Source organism: Ostrinia furnacalis, unplaced genomic scaffold (genome assembly GCF_004193835.3).
Source record: "Ostrinia furnacalis isolate ACB-3 unplaced genomic scaffold, ASM419383v2 OfSCF1928, whole genome shotgun sequence".
Taxonomy (NCBI): domain Eukaryota; kingdom Metazoa; phylum Arthropoda; class Insecta; order Lepidoptera; family Crambidae; genus Ostrinia; species Ostrinia furnacalis.
The window spans coordinates 1-23,160 of NW_021132167.1; the positions used below are offsets into that span (position 1 = coordinate 1).

The window sequence follows — 23,160 nt, forward strand, 5'->3', positions numbered from 1 at the left end:
AACTGCAGATTTCTAGAGGTTTGTGGTTTTATGTACTTTGATTTATGTGCATATAAATAAGTTTTAAATAAGTAAATAAAAACTTAACTACCTAAGCAGGCCTTACCAACCTATAAAAGACATTAAATTTAGATAGTCGATAGGTATCGTGTGTAGTAAATTTATAAATAGAAGTATTTTTCAAATACTTAAAGAGACAACCTTGATATAAGAACAATAATAAATATGATCCTGCTGACTAACCAACAAAATGCAATGCTGATGCCCTCTGACAAAGTTGAACTACTATCAATGTTTACTAACTGGAAGTGTAACGGTTGGAAAATATCATAATCTAGGTTCACCCCAAGTAAATAGTGTATAATCACTTTAAGCAGATTTGTTCCTAGTTTTAATATGATAAGTTAGAATTACCAAGATTATAATTGGTTCAAGTGACCCAGGACCAGTAGGCCTAAGATGCGCACCGCGATAAGCGGTTATCACGCTATTTTATCGATTTTGCCCATACATTTTGACGTCGATAAAAGTTATCACGGCTATAGGCCTACAGGAGTCTGATGTCGGATGATGAAGTCTGACTCTGAATCGTCTAGGACTTTGAAAATAGTCTAGACGTATTCACATTTTTACCCTAAGGGGGAAAATCTTTCCCCGAACGGGGAAAGACGGGAATTTTCCCCTTCAGGGGATTGGAATATTGGCTGTGGCTTGATAAGTTTTATTTAGGTAAGCAGGGCATGTAGGTTCTACAATAAGGTAGATAGCAAATGGACACGAAATAAACCCAGTAGCGTGAGTCACAACAATTTCGTTCCCCTCCCGTCTAAAGGGCCTGCCTTCTATGTATACTGCGCTAATATTAACTGAGTGATACATTGATAATGTAAGAGTTATTAATGTTTTGAGATTTATATTATTTACAACTTAAACCCTCTTATGTGTTCAATTATTGCCACCATTTTTTGAGACTAAAAAGATGAGATATTATTCCACAAACATAAATGAAAAATATGGCCCATTTTCGCTCAGACTAAAAACTTTCAAGAACTAAAATTTTCATATATTTTTTTACGCGCTCACTAGTGAGAATGTTTGATGTAAACTCACACTAAGCCCTCTGTTAAAAAAAATCATTCAAGTGTTACTCAAATTAATTAGATACCAATTGAAAAACTAACTGCATACTTATATGATCTAATGAATAATTACCTTTTATGCCCCTTCTATACCCCTAATAATATACAGTCAATGCAGCACATCATAAACTTACAACATAGCTAATAAACACAAATATATTTTCAAAACAAGGTTCCAAGAACTGTGCCACATAACAAACACCACATTATTTTATAACTACAATGTTGAAATCTGAGCCCCGATTACGGTAATTTTTAACGTCTACAATCCAGACACGCTTCTCGATTCGATTGGTCGTTCAACAGCGTACGTCAGCTGTTTTGACCAATCGTATCGCAGAATCAGAAGCGCGTCTGGATTGGAAACGTTAAAAGTTACCGTAATCGGGGCTCTGAACCATTACGCACATACTTAATGTTTAATTGTTATGAGATCATTTGTTTAATGAATTAAAAAAATGTGTGTAATTTTGAGGGGTCAGCACAAGGGTCAGTAGTATTTTCGCACGAATGTGCGAAACATCCTCTTTCAATAATAATATTATTTTTTTAGTAGGCGTTCCGCCCGGAATCCGGATGTATTAAAAGTATTAAAATCACGTGTGAATCGACTCCTTCGAGAACTAGTAATCTCTTACTACTAGTTCTCGAAAGAGTCGATTCGCACGCGATATTAATACATTCGTGCGAAACTACTACTAACCCAGCACAACAAATCATTGAGTTTCAGTTATTTGTGTAATTATTGAATGAGGAATATTGAGGGATGTAGAACTTACTTATTAATATAATAGAAAACACTTTTAATATAATAAGTTAGTTACTTCGTTTATAACTCAAGAACGGCTGAACCAATTTAGCTGAAAATTGTCAGGGAGGTAGTTTAGAGCCAGGAGAAGGACATAGGATACTTTTTATCCCGTTCGAAATTAAAAAAAAGTCTGCTTATTTATTGCCATTAAGGCGGAACAAAGTTCGCCGGGTCAGCTAGTTGTATAATAAAACAAAAGTACCTACCTGAGCGTTATCATAGGCAGTAGGTCCTCCATTCTCTTCACATTTCTTCTTGATTACTGGCAACGTTTGGTTTTGAAGGCCTTTCAGTTGGTTCTCATCCACTTTTCCCTCCAACTCAGGTGGAAGAGTAAAGTTTTCTGGCAGCGAGAACTCAGACTGAGCCCAGGCAAGCCCTGAAACACAATAATAATAGTTTATACATATTATACAGGGTGACAGGTAAAGCGATACATTCCTTGAAAGGGGTTAAAGTAGAGCTTATTTGCAGTCATTTAAGTCATATGACACCATGTCCGAAACTTGTTCATTTCCAAGTTATTCAAGATTTAAGTATTTTTTAAAAAATCTCCAGTTTTTATGTTAAAATGTACCCTTGTAATGAAGAATACGGAATAATCTTAACTTTTTTGTTGTATTCGTATAGCTAAATAATAAGATTGACATTTTAAATTAAAATTTGCAAAAAAGTATCGTCATTACTCAAGTAAAAGCTAAAAAACCGTGTATTATTTTGCAAAAAAAATACGTTTTAGGTAATTAAACGAAGAATTACCAAGAAAAAATGTATGGAATGTTGTGTACAAATTACAGAATTTAGTTCCTTGATTCATTAGCTATTCAAAAAGGTACAGGTGTTTAACAAACACTACATAATTATTTTTTTATTTGAATTTAAACGTCTAGTAAGATACTTTCATAAAAAAATNTTTTATTTATTTATTTTTTTATGAAAGTATCTTACTAGACGTTTAAATTCAAATAAAAAAATAATTAAGTAGTGTTTGTTAAACACCTGTACCTTTTTGAATAGCTAATGAATCAAGGAACTAAATTCTGTAATTTGTACACAACATTCCATACATTTTTTCTTGGTAATTCTTCGTTTAATTACCTAAAACATATTTTTTTTGCAAAATAATACATGGTTTTTTAGCTTTTACTTGAGTAATGACGATTCTTTCTTGCAAATTTTAATTTAAAATGTCAATCTTATTATTTAGCTATACGAATACAATAAAAAAGTTAAGATTATTCCGTATTCTTTATTACAAGGGTACATTTTACCATAAAAACTGGAGATTTTTAAAAAAATACTTAAATCTTGAATAACTTGGAAATGAACAAGTTTCGGACATGGTGTCATATGACTTAAATGACTGCAAATAAGCTCTACTTTAACCCCTTTCAAGGAATGTATCGCTTTACCTGTCACCCTGTAGTTAAATAATAGCCATGTAACATGTACTGTTACATTTTTAAAGAGAACCACCTCATTAACTTCAATAGTGAACTAGTGAAGGCCAAGTTTGTCCCATGGGAAGAAATTAATCAAAATAAAGAAGTCGAGTTAAGAAATTACTTAAAGTTCAAATCTGATAATAGATCTCAGTTGCACATAAGTTGAATGAAACGTCAGGAGGGTAAATATCTGTTTACCTTTATAAAAGTGTTTTCTGGCCAAATTCTGTACTAGTGATAATTTATGATGATAGATCTATTAGAATAAGTTATAAATTTTACATACAGCTTTAACAATGGAAGCTAAAGTCAGGTGATCTACCTATTTACCAAAAATATTTGATTATTGAATCAGAATACTTATAGGTAAATAATAATAAATAAATATCCTTGGACATTTTACACTGCACCTCTAGTCCCAAACTAAGCAAAGCTTGTACTATGGGTACTAGACGACGGGATAAACATACTTATATACTTTTTTTTTTTAAATACATACATATTATACATAGAAAACACCCAGACCCGTCACAGAAATTAAAATTCATCATTTCAATTTCTGCCCGGCCGGGAATCGAACCCGGGACCTCTCGGCATAGTAGTCCGTTCTGAACCACTACACCAAACGGCCGACTAATCCTAGGCCTACGGCGACTATACTAGGCCGGTAATCTTTCATATCAGGAAAAAGAAATAAAATCACTTTTTTAATTAAATAGATAGATGCAATATATTATTTATTTATTTATTAAGTCAGTTATTCATTATAATCATTATACAGGGTGTTACTTTGCATTCTTGCCATATTTACAGAGGTTACTATATTACTGATACTGAACACAAATCCGTAAAAAAATAATGACCGAAAAAAATTTTTTTTAATCTTGAGTATTTTATTTTATCGACAATCTGTTAAACACACCACTAATTATCGTAACGCATGCACATCACTTGTTGGCGATGGCGATGGAGACTTTTTTACTTTTTATTGTATTTTTAAATATCTATTGCAATCTATTGTCTTTATAATGTCTTTTTGACACTTGTAAAAATCTGAGAAATCCATCAAACACAAATCACGTTATAAATAATACAAAAATGACTGAAGTGTATTCAAACAACGAATAATTTAATCAAAATGGTGCTTGGAGTGTCTGCAAGACGTCTTAGACGAAATGCTTGATGACGTACCCTTAGCGTTACACCAAATGCTCTACTACCAGCAGGATGGTGCTCCCCCACAATAAGGACGTCAAGTGCGCGAATAATACGTTTGGTGAACAGTGGATTGGACGAGGGGTCCAGTAGCTTGGCCACCACGATCCTCGGACCTGACACCAATGGATTTTTGGAGTGACTTGAAACGACTGGTATGCGCAGAAGAGATAAACAGTGTAAACGCGTTACATGAAAGGATTGTTTTAGTGAAACTGTGATACAAAACGTTTATGTGTTGCGAAAACTAAAGCGAAAAACCTACGCTTCGCCGTGCTAGACTGTGCCTTCATCAGAACGGAGGACACTTTGAACACTTGCTTCGCAGTACGTAAACTTTGTAAGTAGGAACTTATGAATAAATAATTAATTGTGAATAAGGTGATTTCATTTCATACTTAATTTATTAATTTGTAAAAATAGGGTACAATGTTGTAAATTAATTGAAACCCTATTAATTATTACGTATTTTTGACGGTCCTAAGCCCGTAAAGTAGAAAGGAAAATCTGAAATCAACTGAAGAGTATTTTAAAATAGTTATTATGACTGGATAAAAAGGCTGGTACCCAAAGCCATAAAATTAAGAACTAGGCCACGCCCACTAGGTTTATTCCACTTGCACCTGTAGAACGTGCGAGACAAAATTGGTTTATTCCAATTTGTACTGAAAAACCAAATTTACTAAAATCTTAGTGTACTTTCTTTATGGGAGTCTCTTGTTTATCTTAAATAATAGGTATTGTTACCTACTTTTATCTCTGTGAATATGGCAAGAATGCAAAGTTACACGGTGTATATGTAGTTTATGATCATTTCACATTCTTTTCTCTTTTCTTAACACATAAATCTATTTGTGCCAGTTAAAGTTACATTGAATTGATCATTGTGAAAAAATGGTTACGATATTGACCTTATTCAACTTAACTTATTATTATTAATGAAAACATTAGCAAAAGCAGTAGGTAAACAATATGTACTTATAGTGTCTATAAAAAAATTAAGGGGTGCCAAACCATAACATGAAATTTTCAAGAGACATGAAAACTACTACCCGGTAGTTTATTAGTACCCAGAAAATTAGGAGACCCCCCCCCCCTAATTTTCTGGCTCATATACGTTATGGTTTGGCACCCCTCAAACGAGGCTTCCGGCGACTGGGACCGCAATTAACTAGGACCGAGGTCCCAGTCGCCGGATCCATAAAAAAATAATAATTTTCTTCCGGCGACTGGGACCACTCATAGATAACTTAAAAGAAAATATTATTCAATCCAAAATCGGTACAGTACTAAAATCCATGAGTGGTCCCAGTCGCCGGAAGAAAATTATTTAATTTTTACGCATCCGGCGACTGGGACCGCGGTCCCAGTTAATTGCGGTCCCAGTTGACGGAATCCTCCTCAAACGATGAATTATTATTGTCACTCATAGCCAACATTGTGTACAATTTATGATAAACTAGCTTTTGCCCGCGGCTTCACCTGCGTGAAATTTAATTTGTCACATATCGTCATAAATTAAAGCCTATTTATGTTATTCTAGCTTATAAACAATAATACTGTAAAGTTTCATCAAAATCCGTTGAGTAGTTTTTGCGTGAAAGAGTAACAAACATCCAGACATCCTTACAAATTTTCGCATTTATAATATTAGTAGGATAAAACAAATGAAAAAATATACTATTACAAAAATGCAAATAGCAACCAATGTGGGTATGGACCCTACCTTCTGACCATGAGGTATCACTAGTTCTATTGTTTTAAACTTTCATGGTCACTAACATAATTATTATTACTGACAGGATTGCTACCATGCACCTACCATGATGTTACATGTATGTAAAATTAAGGTACATGGTAGCAATCCCGTCAGTAGGTAATAATAAATATTACTAGTTCTATGTTACAGCAAAATGTAAGTGGGTCATTCCATAAAAATCTGTATAATTTCGACGTCATTTTGTCCTAAACTTTTTTAAGATGCTTTTGAATACTTTATTAGTGTAAATTATAGTTTATGTATTAATTATGTTATGTCTAAAAGGGCCAGTCACTTTATGCTTTATTTTAGGAGAAATTATAATTTTTCAATTTTTTCATACTACACTACCCCTATATGACTTTTATAATAAAGTATAAAATTTTAACCTTAACATTTATAGATAAGTTAATATACTTAATGTAGTTGTTTTGTTATTATCGCTGTATAAAAAACGTCATTCCCTAACTACTAACTTAGTCCCTTGTGCCATTTAAAGCTAGGGCCTGACGGTCTAGGGACTGACGATTTGGAGTAAAACTTAACACAAATGCAGATTAACTTTATATTATAAGGTGCTTAATACAATGTGCCGAAAATAGCCGAAAATCTACACGTAAATACTATTAAATTATAATACAATTTCCTATTGTAATCAATAAAGCTACTCAACTAGGGACTGACGAAGTGACTGGATCAACACATGTTTCCACAACAACTGGCACGCGTGCACTTATTCAAAAAACGACTGCCGCAAAGCCAGTATAATCTGAGGATAACTTTGTATCGTACTTTAAACTCAACTAAATGTCATTCACTCTAAATACATATTAAAGCGCAAAATTATAAAATCAGTGCGTAGCGAGGGAATGGCGCTAAAAGCTGTAGACACTTTTTCAACTTAAGAAAATCAAATTATTGTTTATTGAAACCGCAAAATATTAATAGAATTTGGTGTAATGTACGTTTAAATAGATTATTCGTTAATGAAAACAAAGGATCAAGTTGATGTTTCTATAAATATGGGTTCCAAAATACACTTTTGGAGTACGGACCTGCCTAGGGAATGACGTTTTGGGTCATTTAAAAGGTATTTAAGATTTTTTTTAAATATTTTTAGAAAATATAAATGGGTGTTGAATAAAACACATTGCGAGCTGTTATTTAACAATTTTGGAATAAAATATTAAGAAATATTCCATGTGAAATGTGGCGCTGACTAAGAGTTGACATATTTTTGTGGCATGACCCAAGTTTATAATTTTTTATTTTTAGTTCACTGTAATTAATCCTACTAATATTATAAATGCAAAAGGTTGGATGTCTGGATGTTTGTTACTTTTTCGCGCAAAATCTACTAAACGGATTTTGATGAAACTTTACAGTATTATTGTGTCCAGAATAACATAATATTATAGGCTATAATTTATGACGATCTGTGACAAACGAAATTTAACGCGAGTGAAGTGCGGGCAAAAGCTAGTTGTAAATAACTGTAAATAAATATAATGAAAGTAAGTAAGTAAGTAGGTAGGACGTAGGTTAACCAGCGTATTCATTATAAATCACTACTTGGACGGCACAAGGAAGCTAACACATTAAATACCTAGTTTAAAAGTCATTAAAGCAAATAAATTATTAATTTTATTCTAATGAAGAAATTATTCTATTCATTAATACGTTAACTTACCGAACAAGAGGAACAACAAGGGAACATATTTCACCATTGTAGTTATAAAAGTAAGATTGATTATTTCACTCAAATTATTATTATATTAATATAAAAACACCACTCTACTTCCAATGATTCTAGTAGAATTATTTATTTAGATCGTCTCTCACAAAAATCACGAACCAACGAACCGAACAAATCATTAGACCAGGGTGAGGAAACTTCCATACTACGCTCATCCAAGTGAAGCTTGCTTACAAACAGCGACATCTGTCGGTAGAATCAAATACTTTTTACCTACTCTAAAACGCTCTAGATGTCGCTGCTCCTGTTTCCTTCATATTTTCTTTTTTTCCTTATTAAAATATATTTGAGAATATTGTTAATTACTATGTGAAAACTTTTTTAAAAATGAAATTTATTTGTTTTAGAATTAAAACTGAAAAGTGTCATTTTTTGTTATAATTTACATAATAGAGTAGTAGAAATTACTATTTAACATATGGCAACTTTGTGTTTCCTCCAAAATGGCCGGTGTTGTTTTTGTTATGATAAATGTGTCGGCGCCGGACACAGATGCTGCAAATTATTATTGATGATTAATAGTACCAATCTTAATAATTATTATGTTATCTGTATAAATCTGTAGAGCGGAAAGTTTGTGATTCCTAAACGTAACACCTGACTAATGCGCAGAAAAAGGTAACTGTCAATCAGTTGTGTCATGTCAAGTGTGAGCAAGCGGCTATAGTTCCAAAATACTGGACTGTCCTGTCGATGACATTGACAGTGGGGCGCCACCGTCAATACCGGATCGCTGGTTCAGATTTTTGCCATGTTGGAAACCATATAGTTGAACGATGGTAGCGCCCCCCTGTCATTGAGTTTGGCGGGACAGTTCAGCGTGGGTCATCTATACGAGGTTATCTTTGAAAGCGTATTGAGTTTGGTGGAACGTTAAATTGTAGGGAAAGTGATTGTCAACCATCCAACATATTATTATCTCCTTGCCCGCTAACCCACGCCAATGGAGATTCCACCCCTAGAGTTCCTTCTGATAGAGACCCAGTGCCTTTGAATGCATTTTTGTTTTCTTAGCTATCGTATCGTTCTGTGGCCCTATTGAGTTTTGTTCGTTCCTTCACGAATCGCGAAAAGACTTTCTGTTATGTTTACAACAATGTGATCTGTCTTCTCAATGTGCAAATGTTTTTTTTTTATTTGTGTTGTTGAAAACTTTGCGAAAAGACGCTTTTGGTGTATATTATGTGTGTTCATTAAAGTAAAATTAATAAATTCAAAAGTTTTTGTTTATTTGCATTTCCATGTACAATGTAGATTTTTTCCAAATCCATTGTTTTGAAAATAATACAATACGTACACCATAAAGATAAATATTTTCAAAATTATGGATTTGAAAAAATTCTACATTGTACATCATAAAAACAATAATTCCTTGAAGTTTATGAGTACCTATGTGTGCGTGAACTGTGTGTATGTGTGCGTTACGTAGGTTTAGTACAAGGATTCTAACACCAGAGCCCCGATTATTAGGTTCAAAAATTTGTATTACTTTGCTCTGTGCATCAGACACTAACTTTATCACAGACACAGATAATATGGATTAGAGAACTTTATACAAAAAGTAAACGTCATTAGTGTCATTTTAGCGAATTTTTGTGATTGCCGCAACGTAAAAATAATCGTATCATCGTACTGCAATCGCAGTCATCGAATAATATCGTGTGAATTCGTGTGACTCGATCCGACAATTAATTAATTCCGATAAAACTGATATTTTGTTTAATTTATAGCTAGTCCCTGATCCGAAGTAGCTATAGTTATAGCAAGTATCTAATCCACATGGATTAAAATAATTTTGTAGCGGCAAATGTCATTCTACAGGGTGTTAGGTAAATGGGTATACAGGGTGGAAACGATAAGTGATCTCACTCGATTATTTCTAAACTATACAAGATATCGAAAAACTGGTTATTGATCCTGAAAGTGCTTCACAAGCTCTTTCAAACGGTATCAGTAATAGGTTACAAAATTAACTGGATCTATCCAAAAATTAAATGTTTTCAGGTTCCATACTAAATGTATGCCAGCCACACAATATTAGAAGTGTTAATTTTTTTTATTCAATAATAAACACTTAAATTGAACTCCAAATTGCATTCTTATTTAAAATTATTCATAAAAAAACATTGCTTTAGGCTTTACTTGCTATAATACTATCAAGACATGAGTGCCATGACTGTGGCAGTACTAAATGTATGGAAGCTGGAAACATTGAATTTTCGGATAGATCCAGTTTATTTTGATACCTATTATTGGTACCGTTGGATAGAGCTCGTGAAGCACTTTCAGGATCAGTAACCGGTTTTTGGATATCTTGTATAGTTTTTAATATTATGTGGTTTTTACTAAATGTATGGAAGCCGGAAACATTGAATTTTCGGATAGATCCAGTTTATTTGGTAACCTATTATTGATACCGTTAGATAGAGCTCGTAAAGCACTTTCAGGATCAGTAACCGGTTTTTGGATATCTTGTATAGTTTAGAAATAATCGAGTGAGATCACTTATCGTTTCCACCCTGTATAAGCCGACACTAGCCCATGCGCTATTAACATGCGCATATAAATGGTATGGTGAAGTCAGAAAATTGATATCTTCATTTTAATTTTCATACAAACCGGATTTTAAAAAAAATATTTTGTATGAAAATTAAAATGATGATATCAAATTTCTAACTTCACCATACCTGTTATATGCCTAAGTCACAGAATNCATCGAGCTGCTTGAATGGCCTGCCCAGTCACCAGACCTGAACCTCATCGAGCATTTGTGTGGTCTATTGAAGCGCAAGGTCCGGCGCCATTCAATAATAACAAAAGAAGACCTAAAACATCGCTTGCGAGAAGAGTGGAACGCTTTAACATGTGACGATTGTAATAAATTAGTACAATCTTTACCAAAAAGAATTTCTGCAGTAATTAAGGCGAAGGGTGGTCCAACAAAGTATTATTTTTTTGTTGTAAATAAACAATATAAAACTGTTAAAAACTGTTTTGATTCAGACACATGTATAATTCCTTCAAAATTAATAAATAACATGGGTGCTCAATACTTTTGGCCAAGGCTGTATGTTGCTGTCGCGCTCGCAGGCTTACTGCGGGCGCCCGTCGCACAGTCGCGACAGCAATATAATTACGTGCGAGCAATAAGGATGGGTAGCTTGGGGTCATTGGACAAAATTCTACGTGCTCACGGACCAGGCTTTAGTCTACAACACTCGTCGGAGCGGCTCCACCGACTGCGGACGGACAACAAACTGCAGATGCAGGTCAACAACCTCGAGCTGCGGCTGCGGGACAAGGACGCGCTCATCGCAGAGCTCAACAGGTAGGCTGTGGCAAGCTGAACTCTATGGCTGTGGCATAAGTGCTAGTTTACAACACTCGTCTTGTCGGAACGGCTGAGCCAGCACTGCGGGTGGTTCATTTTCATCACTGTATTCATAGTCACGTACGTCCTTGCAAACGTAGTTCAGATTATGATGATCAATATAATAACGATGTTCAAATTAATTACCTTGGGGCGTACTTTGAGTTTACGTCAAACGCATTCGATATCGACTGTTAAAAAAGTGACATTAAATGTATGACGGGTTGTACAGCGCCTCTAACGGAAACTGCCAAGAAATAAAAACTTCATTTTTTTTTAACGCAATAATATCGAATGCGTTTGACGTAAACTTACACTACGCCCCCCTTGTCTCGGTGAATAAATATATTCTTTAATCTTGTGTTTCAATGAAAATAAGATCGCCCTTTGTGAACTCTTTGAAGCCTTTGATGGCAACAGCAGATGCACTGTCTAAGTTTGCCACTAAAGTCTGGTCCGTGAGCACGTAGAATTTTGTCCAATGACCCCAAGCTACCCATCCTTATCGCTCGCGCGTAATTATGTTGCGATCGCGCTCGCACACTCACTGCGGGTGCCAGTCGCACAGTCGGGCTTTAGATGGTGCTATGTATGTGTTCCTCACACAGTATTGTGTTTATGTAATAATTCGTGATGATATTATCGCAGGATCCGCGACAAGCTGTCCAACGACTGGCAGACGAGCAAGCTGCGCTACGAGGCCGAGCGCGACAACGTGGGCCGCCTGCAACTACTGTTACACACGCACAAGGAAACCGCCGAGAGTTTGCAGGTCGGATGACAGACCATGCTATTGTATTACTGTTTTGTATAGTCAGCGTCAGATAGATCGAAGCGTCTAAGATAGCCAAAATGATCTGATATTAAATATTTCATATTAATGTAACCAGTCAAAGTAAGCACATTGTTTAAGGCACCCAAAGTAGTCAATATAGAGCTATTCTCAATTTTATATGAGCTATCAGGACGTTCAAAAATATGTATGCAGATAGTTCAATCGTATCTAAGCAGCGACAAATACTTCGCGACATCCAAACTGGCCAAAAAGTTCGCGACACGTCTTTATTTCAAATGGTATAAGATTGTGTCGTCCAACGCTCGGGTACCGGTTAATTTAGTACTTTAAATTAACCGGCAACCACCGCAGGCTCCCAAGCCTTGAAAAGGGCCGCCTTAAACCACCCGTTCCTTAGTTTGGTGCACCTCTTCCTTGCACTCTCCTGAACGACTCTGTGTTATCTACTATAGCTACCCCTCTTCGTTACACATTTCGAATTGACACAATTTTACTAATGAACTACTTTTCTAATTAAAATAGTAAGACACGGGTCTTAACGCGACGTTTATTAATGAGTTACATTATGTACAAGTCTGCTTGTGACCACGGCTGCAACGTCGCAGACGAAACGTCAAGCCATGAGTACATAATGTAGCTCATTAATAAACGTCGCGTTAAGACCCGTATCTTACTATTTTAATTGAAATAGAACGCGAAAGTTTAAAATCTTATACTCTTCTAATTATGTATTTTCTTCCCAGAACCAAGACTCCAACATGATCCAGATCCTCAAGAAGCGGCTGGAAAGCGCGATGCAGTCCGAAGTGGATCTACAGCAGCAGCTGCAACACGCGCGGACGAGGGTGGCTCATCTGGAGCGACAGTTGTTGGCCAACGATGCTGGTGGGGATGACGCGGTCAAGGCACAGCTACAGCATGAGGTGTGTATTATGTTCATTTATTTTTGATCAGATACAGTTAAAATCAAAAATATTTATTCAATTTAGACCACAAGTGGCACTTATGAACGTCAAAATATAGTAAATATTAAAAAAAGGAAAGGTAGCCCTTATGGGGCACTTTACATGTCTCCTTATCTTTTGGGCCCTACCAGCGCTTCGAGACAAACATATGGCAAGTGCTGTGAAGAAACGCCGGAACAAACTCAGTTTGGTATTGGTGCATTAAATGTACTCGTAATTGCTGTTTGCAGTCAAAATTACGGCTATTTTATCTTCGCTTTTTAACAAAGGATTTAAAAGTGTATAAGATAAAAGTAACTTTACTTCGGAGTAGAAACATTTTTCAAAAAATAATGAAGAATATAATTAGATAAGCAAACAAGGATGCTTATAAGTCCATTCGATTCTTGGTATACTTTGAAGTTAGAATTCTTTGTTACGCCATGAATTCCATATCACCTGTGGTCATACTACATTGCTCTATTCCCTGGATGCATAATCACCGAATGTGATATACGTTTCACCTAATAAGTTCCGTGAGCACGTAGAATCCCGTCCAATGACCCCAAGCTACCCATCCTTATCGCTCAATTATATTGCTGTCGCGACTGTGCGACGGGTGCCCGCAGTGAGTGTGCGAGCGCGACAGCAACATAATTACGTGCGAGCGACAAGGATGGGCAGCTTGGGGTCATTGGACGGGACTCTACGTGCTCACGGACCAGGCTTTAATAAATGACGTTGTACATTTTAAACTCTTATTATAATCCCCAGCTGGACAACAACGAGCGGCTTCGCGGCGAGATCTCTGTGCTCAAATCTAAGCTGGAACTAGAGCGCGGGCGCGCGGCCGACGCGCGCGCGTCGCTGGAGCACGTGCGCGCGCGCGGGAACAAGGAGCTGGACGCCGCGCGCGAACACGCCACCGCCGTCAAGAACGAGCTGGCTGATGCTAAGAGGTATGCCTCGAGATCTTTGAGCGAAACAGTGATACTACCCACTGTATCATGTCACCATTTCACCTATGATTCACAATAAAGATTTTTGTATTTGTAAGTATTTGTAAATGTTCTTTCAACATTTGTTCTTGAAGCAATTATTTTGATCAAAGCTGACAATTAATTTCTTACGCTGCTTCTTCTCAGCACTCACCCATTTATTGTCACTGTAGAGTTATTACTGGGACGTGTAAAACTATTTTTTAAAAGCCTACTTACAACAATTTTAATGAGTTTTATGAGTTCTTTTTACTTATTAAACCCGTAACATGAACCCTGCTACAATATCACAATAAAGGGTTATGTGTGCTAACCAGTTAGCGCCGCTGGCGAATGACAGGACCTTACTTTCCAGTGGTGCCACTGTCTTAACTACAAGCGAGTGACAGGAGCATACTCTTTAGTGGCGCCTCTGTCTCAGCCACAAGTGAATGACAGAACCTCACTCAACAGTGGCGAGAACTGGTGAGGGCAAATACGAACGCCTCATTAACAAACATTCAAAGTGCACAAGACTTTCTCCGCGTGCTCTGTTTTCCTAAAAGCCTTAGCATGATGATGATGAAGAGGATGTTTAGGTTCGTATGCCAATTCAAACGCACTTAAAAGGAATCATCGAAACCCATATCAAAATACTCATTGATGAAGTATCAACATGTAGCTCTAACTGCAAAATATTTTTACACTAACATTTTTAAATAATTGTTTCTTTACAGGTTAAAACATGAAGCGAGCGTCGAGTTATTACGGGCAAAAGAACTGCTCAACATCCAGAGTGACACAATTACTGAGCTGGAGAAGAAGTTGATGGCTTCGGCCAAACAGCGACCGATGGCCGATACACTGGTAAGTTCATAAAATTAGAATTTATTGCCATTGGCTTTTAACGAGCACTTTTTCACTGAGTTGGTTCATACCAATTGGTAAAAAATATGTTTTTTACGTTCACTTTAAACAATGCAATGTTTCTTTGTAGACTTCAAATAAGCGGGTTATATGTCATACGATCAAATTATTAAATTCATGATCGTTTTTTTATCGTTTAGTTGTGTTGGTATTTTTACTCAGCTACTTTTCAGGCCAAAACTCATAAAAAAACGCATAAAACTCGTTTTTTTATGCAAATAGGCTTTAAAAAAGCACTTTTTACACGTCCCAGTATAAATCCTACCACTGCTTCGGGACGATACATGGCCCAGTGCTGAGATGAAACAATGTCATCCATCAACCTGTTTGTTCATTTCCATACTACACTTTTTTCTTTAACCCATAATGTAACTTGACGAAATCTTTACAGACTGAGATAGAAACCCACAAGAGCGAACTATCTCGAGAAATCGCCGCGCTCAAGAAGTGCCTCGCCGACGCGCCGCAACTACAGGCCGTCCGCGCCGAGCGGGACATGTTGCAAGCCAAGCTGCAACAACAACAGCAGTTGCAGCAACAACAACAACCAGACGAGCGGGACCAGGCCGTGAGTCGCAACAACTATGTACAGTGTGACGGGCGGGTGTATAATAATGGGGGCTTTGATATCGAGGTGAACGGGTTAATGCATGCGACGGATAGGCCGTTTTGTGTGTACTTTTTACTTGATTGATAATTATTAGGGCATAGGCTTGTGGTATATTTCATCAAATGCTTCGCTAGTAGAGAGATAGGTAGAGTTCCTGTATGTTTCCAAGGATAAATTTCTATTATATTCGATTAGAATAAAGAATAATTTCAAATACAAGTAATTTTTACAACTGATAGGTATAATAATTTGAATAGTTATTTATTCCGTCTAAATAAGGAAAAAAGCTAGACTTCTCCTAACTCTTAGGCCACGTTAGCTGTTACAAAAGAAATAAACTAATAAAATGTGTATAACAGTATTTTATTCAAATAAATAATAAATAACAATCAATTTAGCAAAGCTCAAAAACAACAAAATCATTTTAGACTACCAAAAGATCAATGTTTCATGTTAGAATTTGTTTTGCTGGGCACCTCGTCGATGTAGTTGGTCACTTTGACGTCGGTGGAGCTGGTCCTCTCGCGGTCCTCAGGGCATAAAGGTTCTATGGCCCACAGAGTGACGGAATGCAACGCGTACATGACGCAGTACAGGCAGTACAATGTACCGGTGACGCTGGCCAGAGCGAGAGGGTACACGCGGTGGTTTAGCTCCGTCTCTGTCTTCCAGGATTCTTCGGTCCATGAGCGGAAGTATTGGCAGAGCTTCCTGGGAAAGGGATGAAAGTTTTGTTAGGTTCGAGGCGGCACAAAACATGTGATTTGTGTTAAAAGATTGTAGACTTTTTTCGAGGTACGCGTCCAAAATATAACTTGCTCCATCACTTTGGAATAGCCATTGAAGTGGCTCAAGGAACTCCATTACATTTTGTAAGAGTAGAACTTGTTTCATGGATAGAATCCGAAACAATACTGTGATCTAGGATAGAACAAAAGTAATTACAAAAATTTAATAAAAGGCAGCAGTTGAAAAATGCCGAAGGTAGCATGCGTAGCATCTTCGAGGAAATCTTCACCTTCCCATGATCCATGGTTGTACCTCGCAGTTATACCTGATCGAAGTCATCCTTAGGCAGATTTCAACCTTCTTCCACAAATAGTAGATCTTAGGGCCCTCGCCCACGGCGACTTTTTGTTGCTGTAGCGCGTTAGTAGCGCGTTGGCTTCACTTCTGTAGTGCGTTGCAAATGCGACTAACGCGCGTTAGTAGCGATGCTGCCGCGCGTTTCGTAGTCGCCGTGGGGAGAGCCCTTAGGCCTCAGCCTCGAACTTAGCGGGCAGCGGGGCGGGAGCGGCGGCGGCGCGGGAGCGGGGCGGGCAACGCAGACCCGTTCTCGAAACAAGCATGCAGCTCGCGCGGCGCTTTAGCGGCGAAATGTTGTGTTCGGGGTTATGTTGTCGAGAATCGAGATATTTGTTTTTATTCGCAAACGAAACGTCTGAACAACGGCGACAATTTTATTTCGATTCAAATTTATTCCTAACGCTCGATTTATTGTGGGCAAAAGAAGGAGTGCGCTGCCCGCTCGTTGCCCGCACCCGCGCCGCTGCCCGCTCGTTGCCCGCTGCCGCCCCGCTGCCGCGCCGCTGTTTTCGAGAACCGGTCTATTTGATTTTACGCATAAGATCCTGCCGCTCCCGCGCCGCCGCCGCCGCCGCCCCGCTGCCCGCTAAGTTCGAGGCTGAGGCCTTAGAATATGTTGAACTCACTTGAAGCTGGGCAGCGCTCGCTCCAGCACGCCGACGAGGCAGTGCAGCGCGTGCGTCAGCACCAGCACCACCACCCACACGCACAGCAGGTACGGCGGCCAGCGGAAGCTGCCCAGTGCCGCTGCGACACGAAACAATTCAAATTCAAATAATTTATTCAGTGCATAGGCCCTTTCTAGGGCACTTATACACGTCCCAAATATAGCTCGCCCTACCACCACTTCGGGACAACATATGAGCTGGTGATGAGAAGAAGTGGCGGAAGAAACTCAGTCACCTTTGTCATCAGCTGGCTGATTGTAAAGACGAAATTTGTGATCATGGGGTAGGGCTAGATTTGATCCTAAAGACCGCATCACTCTTCAACTGAGACTCGCTTATTTTTCGATAAAAATGATCAGAAATAAGAAAAAAAAAGTAAATTAAAAAGAATTACCAAGATTTGTAAACTTACCATAATTTGGTTATTTTATTTCAAAAAGACCCAAGTTATAGTAGCAAAAAATGACACAGTTTAGATACTAAACTTAAAAGCTGAAGATGATTACGAAAATTTCAAAACTTACAATGTTTTTTCTCACTAAAAGTAAACATTTACTGGCATGGGAAAGCAGTTGACCAGATTTGAAGGTGGACGTTAACGTACGATAAAGTCAGTTAAAGCGTTTGACAGAATAATAGTACGTTACGAACTGTCAAATGATAACGATTGCTTTACACAATTCCACCTCTGGATAGTTGAAATAGCTGTAATATTGCTAACGTTCAACCTAATATGATGAAGGGCTTACCTTGCACTAGAGCCCTGTTGGGTGCGCTGGCGTCGGGCGCGGGCCTCGTGACAGCTTCCACGGAACGCACGCGGTGCCGAGCTTGCAGCGCGCGCAGGGCGTGCTCCGACGCCGCGCGCTCCGTGCGAGACGTCTGCAACCAACACGTGCAATTAACAGCTTGGAAATGCATAATGAACAATAAACAATGGGCCACCTTCAGAATGAATCATAAAAGTCCGGAGTCGACAAAGTTTTTCTTTTTAATAAATAAGTGGGTCAATATTGAAAGGAAGCATTTTTAAAAACTCCGCCATTACACCAATGGACCGTTAAAGCATGTGGTGAATCGATAGTCGAAATGTAGCCATCAAATTTACAGATGGTTTTTTATCTGTATCGAACAAGCTAACCTGCATCTCACCTGAAGGAAAGAGATGATCAGGCTGAAGGTCGAAGGGAGCTGAAGATAGTAGCCGTTCTTGCAACTCCGTATGCTCGAAAATTAACCCACCTTCAACCGTTTACTTGACGATAACAAAACAAATATAATTGTTAGCGTACCGTGGGCGATATCCTCGCGTAAGACATGGGTGCCTTCTCCTTGAGTTTGTCCTCCGCCTTCGCCTCCTTCGCGTTCAGCTCGGTCTTGGTGAACGACGGGTGGTCACCGCACATGCTGAAACGATATCATTTAATAAATAAAACGTTCAACAAAACGGCAAACCTATTTTTCTTAGGGCCTCCGCTAAAACTCGCGCGGCTGCACTTAGCGGGTACCCGCGTGCGCTGTTCAAACTAATCTTCGATATCCGATATTGAGCCAGTGTTTTATGAAGACCATTTTTTGGTTAAAACTCGCTGTGGTTCGCACAGTGTTTTAAAAGGCCATGTGCCATGTCTAAGGATATTTATTATTATTATTTATTAAAATGTTTACTTGCATGTAGACTATACTTACACCATATCGGGCAGTTTGGGCACATCGCTACTGGGTGGATCCATGGTCGCTCTGTTAAATCGCTATATCACCATATTAGGCTGCGGGACTGTTGAATAATGTAAAAATAAAATTACGCGAAAATATGCCGGCTCTTCTGGCACATCGGGTGAGAATTCGCGGCGACTGTNACTGACTGTCATGCAATGGCATTGTCAGTTGCTTCGATTTTTAAATTTCATTTTATTCAAAGGTCGACTTTTATTGTTTCAATAGAGTTTTTATATCATGTAAGAATCATATTATTTATATCGTATAAGGGTGCGATTACACTGGTAGCATAGACTGGTGGTAACGATTTCGTGTTTGATTTAAAGCTTTAAACATCTTATGTTTATCATCTGGCAATGTGTGCCGCGATCAGTGTGTGATGCACCATATACACACATACAAAGTTTGATAGCCGCGGTTGCCCCGCCGTATTCCATGCGTGGACTCTGTAGTAACTGTGCGGTGTTGCAGGTGCGTGTTTTTAACGTTATGTCCCTCTCTCCCGCACCGCTCCATAAAACTCTATAAAACTCATTTATTTCTGTAAGTAGGCTTTAAAAAAGCACTTTTACACGCCCCAGTATTAACCCTACCACTGCTTCAGGACAATAAATGGGCCAGTGCTGAGAAGAAGCAGCGCAAGAAACTCAGACACTATTGTCAGCCTCTTTTTCAAAGGTTTACAGGTTTTCAAAATACATAGTTATAAATATTTATGCGAGCTAGGCAATGCCTTACTTATTGGCCATGATTTACTTAACACGTAGGCTGCCATGACAGTCACCGGTGACTGACAAACATGCAACCTATTCGGGCCATGTCAGTCACTGGAGCCTGACACTGAAGCATCTAAATCAAACGACCGCAGTAGGCCGCCTGGCACGTTTAATGCGTTACTTCCTATTTTAAATGACTGACGTGGCCCCCAACAAAGTATGTTCAGCATGGCCTGCAACTCTTGTACCTAAATAAAAATTAACACAGGTTTGAATGAAAATTTTAGTAAAAACACGACAAATATTTGAAATTCTTAATAAAATCACAAGTTTACGATATATTTCGGAATAAATTATTATTTGTGTAAAAAATTGAAACATTACAGACAAAAATTAGGCTGATTAGGGCTTTGAAGAGAGTAAGTTATAACTTGCTGTCTTTCTCGACTTTACACGACCGAAATTTGACAGTTGACCGACAGCAACCGGACAGAGCGATAGTATTCACGAGGGCTAAAGCGAGGAAAGCGATGCGACACGGTAGTTCCCGCCAAAACGCAGAAACGTGATTTTGTTGTGCCTGACAAAATGCTTGACATGGCGCTGTGACTGAAATTTATACCATTCGGGCCGCGTCAGGCACGGGTGGCTGACAGTTTTTTTTATGGGTATAATATGTCAATATAAATAGTAAAAAAATATTTTTTAACAATAACTATTCATTTCAAGCCATTACACATCGATTAGCAAAAAATTCAATTTTGGCGAATTAGTAAATTTACTTTGGCAGTCAACGTGTTAACCGATTGAGTCCCAGGACGGCATTAATTAATGTCATAACAATTGATTATCTATTGTGTCTAGATTCGCGGAGCTTGAAGGATTAATTAAGCGTCAAGCCTGCAGTATTTTTTCAACTTCGCCATTTCGTTAGGTCCGCTACCTGCACGGGCGCTGCGTGCGTCTGGAGAGCTGCCGCAAGGCGCTGGTGTGGCAGAAGCGCTACCTGCAGCGAGTGCTGGCGGGCTACGCCGAGCTGGAGCGCTCGCTGCGCCTGCCCGAGCCCCGGCCCAGCCCCGGCCTCAAGCGGTTCAAGTAAGTCCCCTCACATCGGTCAGGCAATACCCCCCGCAAAAAGCATTGTCCGAGGAACCACCACCCGTTCACCCTAGCCACCGAGGTCAGCTTGACATTAACCTCTTACCTACGGGAGGCACCTATTGTTGCCAAGTCAAAAGTCAGTTCTCAATACTGGTGGCATCTATTGTTGTTTTGGCAAAGCCAATACTAAATCACGGTTTACGACAAAAAAACAATAAAATTGCAAATGAAGTGTAAAATTCTCTTGTAATTATGAAACTAAACTAGTTGCAGAATATAATATTCCTAATTTCAATACCGTAAGTCTCATATTTTTTTTAATATCTTGATGAAAAGTGGAGCGAACAATTTCATAGATTCCGACCTTGTTGGCGAGGACCCGCATAGCGGTCCCACTAGATCCGTCCCTTGTTCTCGCGGTACTGACATGTCTCCGGCCGCTTCTTTCCATAAACCTATATTGAGACATCCAATCAAAAATATTTTATTCAATTTAGGCCTGATTTAAAATTTTATTCTTCAGTTAAAAGTTATCCGGTCATTGAAAAATCAGGCCTTAAACCAGTATATTGTGGCACTTATGAACGTCAAAAATAAAAAAGGGTAGCCCTCCTTTAGGAGGTTCTGACCCGCGCCTTACGTTTGCAAATAATAACTTATTTGAACCTATTAAAGATAATATTTGATCAGACATTGTCTTAGATTTTCTCAACATGGCAAAAATTGGTGGCAAATAGTGGCGCCCTCTTGTCAATGTCTTGTATAATGTTTTCCTTTTTTGTATTTAAAATGTTGGTTGGAGAGGCACCCGCTGAAAACCAGCGTCGGGGCACGCGTGGCTCGATTAATGCTGAGCGGGCGCCTTTTTGGCACAAAATATGCGTGTATAGTTTTAAGTCCCTTTGTTCTGTTTTTTTTTGTTTTCTTTTGTGTCAAATAAAGTTTTTCTTATTCTTATTTGTTTGTTATTAATGTCGCTGTCTCTGCAGGTGTGCGGCGCTGGCGGTGGTGGTGACTCTTCGCATGGCGTTCCTGGTGCGGCGCCGCTCGCACGCGCGCGCCGCCTCCGCTGCCGTGCTCCGACATCCAGACTCCGCTAGGAATACCACGTGCGTATACAATATTCACCCTTATGTTAAGTAGCAATAGGTTCAAGTTTGCTAGTCCAATGTAGCGTACACAAAATTGAATCTTGCGCACGTCACCTCTACACTAACAGGAACACCACGTGTGTATGAAATATTCACCTTTGTGTAAAGTGTCAGTAGGTTCAAGTTTGCTAGTCTAGATGGGCTAGGATGCGCGCCGTGCTATACTCTTATCAACGTCAAAATAAATAAATAAATAAATCTTTATTTTACTCACACAAAAAAATCGAACAGAATTACATAGTGAATGTATAAGATACGTTTGATGCTCATTCTTGTGTGAGTCTGATGCCTATGCTAGGTATTTAGTATACCTGTATTACAGGTCATCAGGCTCCCACCACCTCAGGTCACTAAGTATCTTCTATGTGCCATAATCAGCTTTCATTTTTCACTTTAATATTAACTTAAAATGTATGGGCAAAATAGATAAAATGGCGTGATAACCGCTTATCACGGTGCGCATCCTAGGCCTACAGTGTAGCGTACACAACATTGACTCTTGCGCACGTCACCTCTACGTTAACAGGAACACCACGTACGTATGCAATATTCACCCTTGTGTAAATGTCAGTAGGTTCAAGTTTGCTAGTCCGGTGTAGCGTACATAACATTGACTCTTGCGCACGTCATCTCTACGCTAACAGGAACACCACGTGCGTACACAATATTCACCCTTGTGTAAAGTGGCAATAAACTCAAGTTTGTTTGTCCATTGTAGCGTACACAACATTGACTTGCGCACGTCAGCTCTACGCTAACAAGAATACCATGTGCGATAAGTACACCCGCTCTTGGGTGAAGCTTCAGTAGGTTTTTGTTGTCCAGTGTAGTGTACAAAACCTTCTTCTTCACTTTTGCGCCCATCGTGAGTCGAAATAGTATCTGCCATTTCAGTGGACACCAGTTGGCGCCACTGTCTTGGCCACTAACGGACATTTACGTACCGCAATGACAGATGGTGACGTGCAAA

The 23,160-nt window shown here is 38.5% G+C and overlaps 2 protein-coding genes across 2 annotated transcripts; one reads left to right on the forward strand and one right to left on the reverse strand.

The window, feature by feature from the left end:
* The first annotated feature begins 11,372 nt into the window (after positions 1–11,372).
* LOC114354169 (pericentrin-like) lies at positions 11,373–22,182 on the forward strand. The gene is made up of 8 exons (XM_028306428.1): positions 11,373–11,453; positions 12,144–12,267; positions 13,035–13,214; positions 14,010–14,194; positions 14,950–15,079; positions 15,531–15,707; positions 20,873–21,033; positions 22,029–22,182. Exons 1-8 carry the CDS (start codon positions 11,389–11,391, stop codon positions 22,180–22,182), a joined length of 1,176 nt encoding a protein of 391 aa, XP_028162229.1. The 5' UTR covers positions 11,373–11,388.
* LOC114354163 (uncharacterized) lies at positions 16,157–19,347 on the reverse strand. Its single transcript, XM_028306422.1, has 5 exons — positions 19,193–19,347; positions 18,796–18,910; positions 18,253–18,385; positions 17,462–17,582; positions 16,157–16,460 (listed from the first exon to the last, which is right to left on the reverse strand). The coding sequence occupies exons 1-5, from the start codon at positions 19,234–19,236 to the stop codon at positions 16,190–16,192; spliced, it is 684 nt and encodes a 227-aa protein (XP_028162223.1). The 5' UTR covers positions 19,237–19,347; the 3' UTR covers positions 16,157–16,189.
* Positions 22,183–23,160: the final 978 nt, after the last annotated feature.